Source organism: Mastomys coucha, unplaced genomic scaffold (assembly GCF_008632895.1).
Source record: "Mastomys coucha isolate ucsf_1 unplaced genomic scaffold, UCSF_Mcou_1 pScaffold17, whole genome shotgun sequence".
Taxonomy (NCBI): Eukaryota; Metazoa; Chordata; class Mammalia; order Rodentia; family Muridae; genus Mastomys; species Mastomys coucha.
The window spans coordinates 3,456,169-3,467,757 of NW_022196899.1; the positions used below are offsets into that span (position 1 = coordinate 3,456,169).

At 42.1% G+C, this 11,589-nt stretch overlaps 1 protein-coding gene and 1 long non-coding RNA gene across 5 annotated transcripts in view; one reads left to right on the forward strand and one right to left on the reverse strand.

The window, feature by feature from the left end:
- Il7 (interleukin 7) overlaps window positions 1-9,246 on the reverse strand; it is a 36,843-nt gene extending 27,597 nt beyond the window's left edge. Inside the window, exons 1-2 of one of the 4 annotated variants that reach the window (XM_031376316.1) lie at window positions 8,647-9,244; window positions 9-142 (exon numbers count right to left, since the gene is read on the reverse strand). In XM_031376316.1, the coding sequence (XP_031232176.1) occupies window positions 9-142; window positions 8,647-8,656 (144 nt within the window). In that variant the 5' untranslated portion in view covers window positions 8,657-9,244. Of the gene's footprint in view, window positions 1-8; window positions 143-8,646 lie in introns of those variants that run through there. The other 3 variants (XM_031376318.1, XM_031376315.1, XM_031376319.1) reach the window with 3 other exon arrangements.
- Window positions 9,247-9,972: 726 nt separating this feature from the next.
- Window positions 9,973-11,589, forward strand: part of LOC116094929 — a 2,188-nt gene continuing 571 nt past the window's right edge. Inside the window, exon 1 of the long non-coding RNA XR_004120363.1 lies at window positions 9,973-10,617. This is a non-coding gene — a long non-coding RNA (uncharacterized LOC116094929). The remainder of the gene's footprint in view (window positions 10,618-11,589) is intronic.

The following is an 11,589-nucleotide window of genomic DNA, read 5'->3' on the forward strand; positions in this document are numbered from 1 at the left end:
ACACGTACCAATTCATCGAAGCTGATCCTCAGCACACTCTCATATGCTCTCCCGTCTTTGTCTTTAATGTGGCAGTCAGAAGATGCGGCAGGCAGCAGAACAAGGATCAGGGGAGGGATTCCAAAGATATATCTAAAAGAAACTGAACCCAGCGGTTAATGAGCACCGGCTATATATCCCAAGGTGTTCCATGGCATTGCGTCTTCCAGTGGGATCGAACAACCTATGCCTAACAATTTAAAAAGACATCTCAATTCTGGCGTAGCATGGAAAGAGGCTATACAGTGAAACGGATCACACTTAAGGCTATACAGTGAAACGGATCACACTTAAGGCTATACAGTGAAGCAGCTGGGCTACGATTAGGCTTTCTGTTTGGTGTGTAGGTTGTATCCACATTGATGCAGAAGAGCTAGGATATGATCACATGTTTCTGAGAGATAACTGATGGGGAGGGGTGACAGTTTTGTAGTTGCATTTATGTTAAACATCCCTGAAAGAAAAGGTATCTACAATAAGAGAGGTATGCTATGGTTTCTTAAGTCATATCTTATTTAACCTATGTGAAAGATGTCATGTGAGTGTTTAGTTACCCAGAAACCATGGTCCCCATGAAGGCAAATCCCGTCCTTTCCTGAAAGAGCAATGTGAAGTGGGGTCACCTCTTTGGTGCTTGCACCATTGGCAGTTCTTTGTCGTAATGGACTTCACGGAGTTTTACTTTCCCCTAATCTGCTCATGTTAACTCATGTTTGAAAACTCTTTCCCTTATGTCATTATTTTGTGTCATCTATTTTCCCAAAGACCTAGATTCTGTTTAAGCATAGCTCTCTTTAAATCCCTCCCATGTTAGGAAAAGTTCAAACAATAGACTCATAACCTCTTAGCTGATGTTTATGACTACATTCAGTAAGTCTTGCCAGTCAGAGTGAACTGTTTAGTTAAAGGAAAGGAGATTGTAAATGGGATCACTTGGAGTAAATAATTAAGATGGAAACTACTAGTAAGTAAAAATGTTAAAATCACCTATTTCTTCATGAGACTACATGTCTTGCTTTCATTTTCCCATGAACTCAGTTATGTTGAAAATATACTTATCATAATTTTCCCAAATTAACATTATAAAATCCCAGTGTTCAGCATTTTATGTGCATCTTCTCTATTTAAGAGTCTAAACAACCGACTAATACAGAAGTAGAGGCTCACAACCATCCATTGAACTGAGTATAGGGTCCCCAATGAAGGAGTTAGAGAAAGGACCCAAGGAGCTAAAGGGCTTGCAGTCCCTTAGGACAAACAACAATATGAATTAACTAGTACCCTCAGAGCTCTCAGGAACTAAACCACCAGCCAAAGAGTACACATGGTGGGACCGATGGCTCCAGCAGCATATATATAATAGATGATGACCAACTTGGTCATCAATGGGAGGAGAGGCCCTTGATCTTTTGAAGGTTCTATTCCCCAGTATAGGGGAATGCCAGGGCCAGTAAGCAGGAGAGGGTGGGGTGGTGAGTAAGGGCTGGGGAGGGAGGGAAAAGGGGTTTGTTCTTGTTGTTGTTTTTTGTTTTGTTTTGTTTTGTTGGAAGAGAAACTAGAAAAGGAGATATCGTATGACATGTAAATAGAGAAAATATCTTTAAAAAAAAAGAGTCTAAACAATATTTCTCTAAACCCAAGGAATTGACATTGGAAACAGGTTAAAGAATGTAAGGATATCATGAGGATGCAATCTATTATACTATTATCCATGGTATTAAAAAGGCAACATTATCCACCATAAATTATCATCTGAGTACCCACTTTTGTACAAATAAAAAAAAAGTTGGCTTAGTAGAACTTATAGAATCTCACAGAGAATCTAAAGCCATAGACAAAGAACTGCAGGCAACTAAGTCATGCTGAGTAGAGGAAAGAGCCATCCTTCCTTTTCTCCCACTTTTTGACCATGTATGGAGACCATCCCACTCTGCACAGCTCAGCCTGGCCTGTGAGGAGGCCTCAGTGCTCATGCACTGAGCACATGAGCCTCTCTACACCCCTTATCTTAATGGTCACTCCTATTCCTTCAGGAACTACAGCTTCATTAAACCTATGCCTGGGCCACAGCGACTCATTTTTTCCTTAGACCCATGAAGGGCTACTATGACGTATTCCCAACTTAGTAAGCCTCTTCTGTCCTAACACTGCCTTCAGGTTAAACGCAACCTACAACACTTATTATAAGCTGTTCAACATTATCATAACATACAAGTTACTTATCAGTTACCTCATACAGAATCACATTCTTTAATATGTCCATAACTATACTTACAATCATGATTAATTACCAAAATAAGCTTTATTTAGCCATATATATGGCTAAATATATACATTATATATTATATATAATACATATATTAAAGTTAAACAAAAACTAAATAGCTATAAACCAAATGTTTGTCTATTTAGATATACATTAGACACACAAATGGCCCTCAGACACTTCAAAGATCTATAAAATATAGCATTTAAAATGTTTAATAAAAAAAAAAAAAAGCTTTTCATAATAGAGACACATCAGCTCCCGACAGCCCAGGATCTCCTCCAAGGAACACGGGCACAGAAGAACCTCTGCCTGAAGCTTGCTTGCTATAAAGTGTCCTTTGCCGCTACTGGTTGACATCCTGTGGTCCACACTGTGGACAAGTAGGACACGGGGAAGTTGATTGACTCACTTGCCTAGGCAAGGTAGGGCAGTCTTTTTTCTCATAGTCTTGCTTCACACAAAAAAAAAAAAAAAAAAAAAAGTCTGCCAAATTTTCTGGGCCTGATGGCCAAAATGGATGCTCCACTCACCACAGGGAAACCTTGGATGACTGACTGTCCAGGTAGTCCTGTAAGTCTGCGCCATGTTTAATAGACTCAGAAACTGTTTGCTCTTGCGGTTCCTCCTTACTCAGATAAAATTGCTCCCTCTCCGGACTCTGATTGGTTTAAGGATCTATTTAACAGCGGAAACCAAGGCTTCACCTACCTTCTCAGCCCCTCTTCACGTCCTCAAACCTCACTCTCCAAGAGCTCCCATTACTACGGCTAGACGCCATTTATCTCATTATTAGACTCAGAAATTCAATATAAAACTTTCAATATTCCTTTATCTAAAGGAACTCACTTTGCAATGACTGCTCTCAATGATCGGCCGGCCACCTGTGAGTTATGGTAAGAAGCTGGATAAGAAGATAGAAAAATTCATGAGGGGGTCTGAGGATATAAAAGCTTAAATTCTAATGATCGAAGAAAGTTCTTTTATAGTCTGAAAGATGTTTTAAGATAATAGATGCAAGCTATGAAAGTTAAAAGACAAAGAAAGAAAAAAGTGATGTAAGATATATTTTTAAAAAATATGCTTCAGATTCTTCCCCTTGCTATGTTACTGTTGTATTAAGATTTCAAAATTCAAAGCTTTAGTAGTAATCAAATTTTAATATTTCCCAAGCTTCTACTATGACAAAAAGGTATACGTCTACTGCCTAACATGTCTAAAATCTCTCTGTGTCTCTCTGTGTCTCTGTGTCTCTCTCCATTTCAAAATTCAAAGCTTTAATAGTAATCAAATTTTAATATTTCCCAAGCTTCTACTATGATAAAAAGGTATAAGTCTACTGCCTAACATGTCTAAAATCTCTCTGTGTCTCTCTGTGTCTCTCTCCATCTCTGTCTCTCTGTCTCTCTCTGTCTCTCTCAGTCTCTCTCTGTCACTCTCTGTCTCTGTCTCTGTCTCTTTCTCTGTGTAAACTTAATAAGATTCTTATAGGCTCCAATGGCCCTCAAAACTATCCTCATGACTGCTAAGGGTGGCACCTGCATGTTCTTGCTACTTTTACATCAATGAGTCTGGCCTGGTGGAGACCTGGACCGAGTCTCTCCACAAATTGACTAAAGAGTTCTCCCAATACAACCAAGACACATCTCCATTCAATTCTTTCTAAGAGTCTTCCTCCTCACATGACTAGCCTCATTCTTCCTAGCACCTTGCTACCTCCTCTTTATCCAGGAATGGATGCATAAAAGTTTCTAAGTGATAAACAGCCGAATGCTCCTACACCATGCCTCTGAATGAGCAAGACCCCACCGGCTCCCAACTCTTCTATCCCTCTTCAGCAGGAAGTAGCTGGATCTGAACTCGTGCCCCCATACCCAAAGAGGTTGGGAATGTTAGGCTGGTACTCCTGCTCATCTTCTGCACAAGCTGGGAACCCCTGCTTGGAAAAAAAACAAAACAAAACAACCCCCCCCAAAAAAAAACCTCTAGACTAACACATCATCACTTCTCATCCCTGAGTTTCCTGCATCTCACCCAAGAGTGCCCACCCAGGGGCTCAGTTTTTGACCATGTAATGACACCATCCCAGCTCCTTGCTGCCACAGCACCACTCCCTGCCTAAGCTCTATAAGACCCCCCTTACTTTAGCTTGGATATGTGACTTCACTGATCTCCACCTGTGAGATTGGTGAACCCACCGGAGAGCAGCTTCCTAATAAAAACTGCCTTTATCTACTTTTGATCTGGCCTACTCTAGTCTATATCTGCTTCAAGAGGGGGAGAAAACGCCAATCACTTTTAAACACCCATAATCAATTGATAACATCTCGTCTGCTGCTATTCTGTTTGAAAGGCACTTTCTCACAATGCCATTCATCTAGTCTTCTATTACCGTCCTTCACCTAGGATACACAGGTATCAGTTACTACTCAATTGTATCATAGTCATCTACATTTTTATACCAACAGGTTTTTTATTTCATCTTTTGCCTTATAGGTCCTTAAAAGTTATGGTTTGGGGGGACCAGGCAAATGAAAGAGACAGGGGATGTGATTTGAACTCAAAGTAAGTGATGATGTCGTTAGCGAAAAGAGATTAATTCACATCTATATCTAAAAGTCATTCCAAAGTCCATTTTATATTTTGATAAGTTCATTTGTTTTACTTCCTAAGATTGCCAATTTTCTTCTCCTTGCTAGTTTTCAGAGATATGTGCTTCCCAGAATGATGTTAGCTTACAATTCATTGGGCATCACTTTTTCAGTGCTTCAGAGTTGCTTTGATGGAATATTCTTTGCATGTCTCTATGCTACATGAAATTTTCAATTATTAACTATTTTTATAATATATCCCTTCATGTGTAGACTATTTTTATTAAGTAAGCTAGCTGCTTACAGACCAGAGCAGTACAGCACATATTCTAATATATTATAATATATACTTAACATATTATAATATATAAATAACATATATATTATAAACAAGGTGATTTAGAGTATAGAAGAATTGAGGATTTGGTGTAACTGACTAAATAGCTGAGTTTCATTTCAACTTCCTGAACTTGATCTCTAAAATGAAAACCTTCAAGGCTCCCTTAGTGCACGATGCGTATCCCATGGGTTCCTGGCTCTACCATCCGCTGTGTGTACTTTGTCCTGTGGTTACAGTTATTTCTTCCACATACGAGTTAAGATTCTTCTGGTTTGAAAGTTTACTTAACACTGTTGTTCCAATGGCGTCGGAATTCGGCACTTCCCATATCTTGCTACTTTTGATTTATAGCTCACTCCTCAGCCACCACTGAACTTTTCATTAGGTCACAGATAAAACAAACTGGAGAAGCACTACAAGACAAGTATTGGCTTGTAGTATTGTCTTTAAATCACTCACAGGGTTTGAAACTGGAGAATTTGATTTCAGTGGGGAATTTGGTTAAACCAGAATGATAGCTGTCTAAAAATTCTTGTTGGTTGTAAATGTAAGACAAATAATACATTCATTCTTCCACTGCTTAAGTTATGAGGTCAAAGTGGACATAAGATTGGCTTTCTCAGTCCACCATCTCCAGTCATCTATCAGTTTCCTTTAGTTTTTGAGATTACAAAGTAATTATCTGATATCTTCAATCCATTTCTTCCCACAAACCCTCATATATATATCCTTACATGCTCTATTTCGAATTTATGATCTCTTATTTCATTAAGTGTTGTGCTCTATCTATCTATCTATCTATCTATCCATCCATCCATCCATCCATCCATCCATCCATCTATCCATCTTCCTAAATACATGAATACAGCCTACTCAGTCTGTATAATCTTCCTTGTGTATATGTTTTCAGGGCTGACGGTTTGGATAAACAATTTGTGAGTTCCTCTCTAGGAATGTCTATTTCTCCTATTCTCAGCATTTCTTTGTGGCCTGTAATCCTTTGTCTAGGGCTGAGGCCCTGAGGAATTTCCCCATCCTCCTTAGGAAGTGTTCTTTCAATGTCTTTTCCTAAGTCTATTTCAACCGAATAATTCCATTCCATAAGCCTCTCCATGATGTACATATACAGGTCACTAGCAGTTTACAGTAGAGAATCTGGGGCCCAAAGAACAATTCTCCAAAACAATGTCTCTAGGGAAGGCAGGCATCGCAGTCGCATCTGATGCTCTGGTTAAGGTGTCTAGGGAATCGGCTACTAAATCACACTTCCTACAAGATAACCGCAGGGACAGATAGTGAGAGGAAGAACAAACAATTCACTGTCTCCTGCATGAAGTTCACCAAGGTGCTTCCTGGCCAAGCTCTGAAACTACAGGATATGCTCCTATTTCAAAGGAAAGAGTAAATAGTTCGACATATTATGAAGTTATATCCCCGACACATATACAGCAAAGGACTGCTTGGTCTGGCCTCAGTGAGAGAAGATGCACCTAGCTCTTGAGAGACTTGAGGCCCCAGAAAATGGGGAGGTATGGGATGGGGAGTGGTTGGGGGACAGACCCGGAGAGGTAGGAAGTCTGGACGGTAAAAAAGAATTAAAGAATAAAAATAAATAAATTAAAAAAATAAAGTTATCTGTCAAGAGTCAGGATAACAACACTTTCTATCCATGGGCCGTGAGACTGGTTTTATAAAAGAACTTCCCATTTTTTGTTCAAGAAGTGTACACACTGAGATGAAATTTCTAATTCTCCTTTACAGGCAGATCCTCAGTATTCTCAAAGCTCTATGTCTCTCATTATTTTCCTTTATCAGTATACAAGCACAGTGTGTGCTGATTCTTAATGAGGCAGCACAACTGAGGGTCAGCAAGTGAATACTTGTTTACTTGGCACCCCAACAAAACAAGGTGGAAACTGAAGCACAGCCCACAGCGTTGATGGAGTTTACTCCTCTAGTGAATTTTGGACAGAAAATGAAAGGAAGAAAAAAAAAAAGCCTCTCACTTTAACTCTCACAAGTTTAATATTTTCCTATTTTCTTTACTAACACCTCTGAGGCCTGACTGATATGGCTGTATCTCAGAAGGAAAAGCCTCCTCGTTTAAATTACACCTTCGCTTTTCCTTTGTCCTTTTAACTCTCCAGATTGTAGGTAATCCAAGGGTTAAAGTAAGGCGTGAAGCAGAAAGGGACAATTTCAGAGCCCAAGGCAGAGCAAAGGATACAGGGACACGGTGTTTCTAATTTTACCAGTAAACTCCAGGAGGGGAACCCTGGCAAACAACCTTCCATCATTTTCTTGGGAAGTCTCTCAGGTCTCCACACCTTTTATTTGGTTTCTGATAAGAACTCTCTCAGGTGTAGGGTTTTGGTTCTCTAGTACCTAAGAGAGAGAAAGTAATTGGACCTAAAACAGTGGGCAGGAAACCAATACCATAGGGCTGCAAAAGGAGAGAGCCTTACGCTGCATCCTGCCTGCTCACAGGTTCTCGGGCTTGAGGAAGTATTTAAAACATTTGCATCTCTTGAGGTAGAACCTTTCTCCTCACTCTCCATTCTGTTGTCCTCTTCTCTTGCATAGCCTTCGTAAGCATCGTATTAGCTCTTAGCTACAAGTGGATTCCAGCCCCTGTCAATTCTGTTCTTGTCCATTTTAAATCCTTATTTATTTCAAACTAAGGCAAGCCTATTAGATTTTGATCAGGGAGCTAAGAATTTGTACTCATGGGTATTTATTTTTCTGCCTCCCTTATATAACAAATATATAGAAGGAAAAAACAAATCTGGTCTTTTGCAATCTCAGCCCCAGGACATGGGTTCCCAGCAAATAAGGCAACTTACAGCCCGGGTCGGAAACTCCCAGACTTACTGCGGGGAGAAGAGGGGGTTTTCCAATGATTTAGGGTTTAAAAGCGCATCTTCGGAGCGACTCTTTCATTCTCCATGAAATTCTGAGCTGCGAGAGCCCAGGAACTCCCTGAATCCAGGCAGCCTGTGAGTAACTGCACAGCCAGGAAGCCGGGAAGGACTGCTTTGAAGAGGTACTGGGCTAGGGACAATGTGTGGCTGATAGCCACTGACTACTGAGTCTTGGCTGCAGGGGGCCACCGAGTCGCGGCTCCAGCTTTGAAACTCTGGGTCTGGGGAATCTGAAAACCAGCTCGGGAACTGTTTCTCCCCGCCCGCCTAGGGTTTGTATGCACAGGTGCCAATGGCCCTGGGCCACCGAGCTCAGCGCCGGCGGTGGCTGACTATGGGAGAGGCCGTGCTCTCAGCCGGTCCAAAGTGCAAGGCCGGGCTATTCCCGGACGTGCGGAGGCGCGGGGTCGGGTGGCACGTCCCGGAGTGTCCCAGAGTCCCAGGCGCGCTAGCCGCACCTACTCGTGCGCACCAGAGAGCAGCGCTTACCATGGAACATGGTCTGCGGGAGGTGGGTGTAGTCATGATGCCTGGGACTGCAGCAGGAGCGGGTTCTCACCACCCATAATCACGCCCAGGACCCCGGTCATTCCGCGCTTGGCCGCAAGCAAGTGCTGGACAGGGCAGTCCAAGCTGCTGACTCGTCTCACCCACACGCCACGCCTGGTCCATCCATCCCAGGAGGGGCCGCATGCATCACCGGCCACCCAGGCGCTCTGGCTTTGCCATAACTTCCGTAGGATCTGCCGGCAGAGTAAGCGGGGTACTTTCAGTTTCTACTTTGCGCTGGGTCTTCAGGTTCAGTGTTTGGGTTTATACCCTCAGCTTCTTCCCCAGTCACCTGGATCAGGATCAGTGGTTGCTGCAAATTTCGAAAGTACCTCAGGAGAAGCCAGCTGGCCGCCGGGATCAGAAAGATTCGGCTAATAGGCTTTCCAAATGACTTCTAACCGCTCTGGCAACTCTGAGAGACTGGGAGCTAAAACCACCGGTTACTAATATGTCCACAGAAGCCACAAATGTGCAGCAGAGAAAGCTCGCTATTGCAAGTCAGTTCCACTGAGGAGGCGTCACTGCTTCTGCCGCCAATGTGGTTGACATTGCCAAGTCATCTTTAAAAAAAAAAAAAGAAAGAAAGAGAGAAAGAAAGAAAAAGGAAGTGCAGGATGATTAAGAGGGTCACTCCCTCTGCCCCTCTAGGCTCTCTAGGTTTTTTCCTCCCTGTCTTCTGTGCATGCAATGCACCTGCTCAGGTGGGATTTTAAGAACAAATAATTCTTGTGAGTCCACCCAGTCTAGTATGTAAGTGGTAGCTCCAGGAAAGCAAACCCATATTAGTTGGGGGGGACACAGAAATTCTGCATAGTGACTAACTCCCACAGTTACCTCCTGACATGGCTAAGAACCACGGGGATTGTTTCATTAAAGGTTTTCGTCTTGTTTTTCTAATAGGCCTGAATTATCGAGGCGATTCCTGATTTAGTGTTGTTTCTCATAATCAGGAGAAACCCTGCTTAGGTGAAGGTGGGCAGTGCAAACCAGTAACAAGAGATCTGAGATCAGGACCATTATCTCTCACATAATCTAGTATTTGCTCTATGCCAGTACTGTTGTCCAGGAATTTACATGTATTTTTGGCATCTGGAGTTTTCTGCAAGGCATTCTGTTTTCTTATCTGCAGTTGAAAGATACCACATGGGAACAGAGGCTTCCTTAAGTAACAGAGCTAAGTTCACATCGCTGAATTTGGATAAAAGCCACCTGCAGTCCAGCTTCAAAGAGTCTCCTTGGAATCTCTTGTGTAAGAGAACCTTGTGAATAAAGGAAGATAGCAGTAGACTAGGAAGAGGCCCCTTGGTTGTGGGGAACCCTCTGGGGAAACCTCAGGAAGGGGTCTGGAGTTTTGTGGTCCCTAAACTGACTTCTGGACAGGAGCTTCAAGATTCTGTCCTGGTGTTAACAGTGAAAAGAGGTAGAGAGGAAGGAGTGAGAAGAGGTCTCTCTGTGCATCAGCGTGTGGACGGTAGGAGTTCTAACTGGGCACTGGCCTGTGGATTCTGCTGGGACTCCCACTTTCCACATTCAATGTAAAACCTGTTATTTTAGTGCACTTCCAAAATAAATCCTACCCGGTGACTGTGGGGCTGCTTAAGGACCTTTCTGTTGTCTCTCTGGACTCTAATCCCTCTCAGAGCATCAGGAGATTTGATGGTAGTTATCATCCTTGCTGCAACCCTGTTCTCCAGAGAGCTCCCACCCATGGAGAAGGGCTATCTAGAATAGGATTAGACTCCCCGCTTTGCAGTATGACGGGATGGAAAAGAGCAAGAGCGCTACAATGGTGAGAAAGCGTTTCAAGGATGGAACATGGAAGAATGTTCACAAAAAGGAAGGAAATAGAGGAAAGAGAAAGAAAACACGGAAGAGGTGGCAAATGAAATCAGGAAACGGAGCCTCCAGGTGGGGAAAGCACACAGTTCCAAAAATGTCCCTGAAACTCAGATGTGGAGATAAGAGGTAGACAGGGATGAGGCTGCAGGGACGGTTAAAGATTAATTCTATGAACATGCCTAGGGTTGGGATAGCTGTATTAAACTCCCTGGCCATTGGAGAGGGGTACAGGGCTCTCGTTCTGTGCTTTTTCCCCCATCTGTTGTTGGGCCCTTCAGAGTAGAGTTAAAGAACACCCATCAATTAGAGTGCAAAAGGGGAAATCTGCCTTCCTTCCTGGTCTGGTCACCAGAAGGGGAGACAGCACAAGACTTGTGCATAGGCAAGAATCTGAAGAAAAGGAGGGGAAGTAGCTAAAGATCCAGGATAGGAGAAGTAATTTCTTTTTTTTTTTTTTTTTTTTTTTTTTTTTTTTTACAAGACTTTGTCCCTAAGTGTTAAGAATGTCTTCCGAAAAGAATATCTAGAAAGCATTTGGAATTTCAAAGCCAAAGCATAGGCGAAAATGGGCACTTTTGAACTACATTGTATTATGAGAGAATTCTAAGAAAATTAGTGTCATTTTGAAAAAAGGAAAAATCAACCCAGCTCTTTAAATTAGCTACTGCTTTTTACATACAAAGTGAACATGCAGACTGACAGGGTTGGATGTTTCATGAATTTTTAGAATGTTGATAAATAATAAATAAATAAATAAATAAATAAATAAATAAATAAAAAGTAATATGCCAGACCTGGTGGTAGAGACCTGTAACCCTACTTGCTTGGGCAGAGGCAGGGGAATTAAAAGTTCAGTTCCTGCTTTGTCCAATGAGTGAGACAATGTCTTTAAAAGTAACAAAGTAAAACCCGACTGGGGATAAAGCTCATCAAAGGCTGGGAGCTTGCTTAATTCGCATGAACCCCTAGACTCCATCTCCAGTATTACAAAAAAAGAAGACAGCAGAGGTGGGGGGAGGAGGAGGAGGAGGAGGAGGAGGA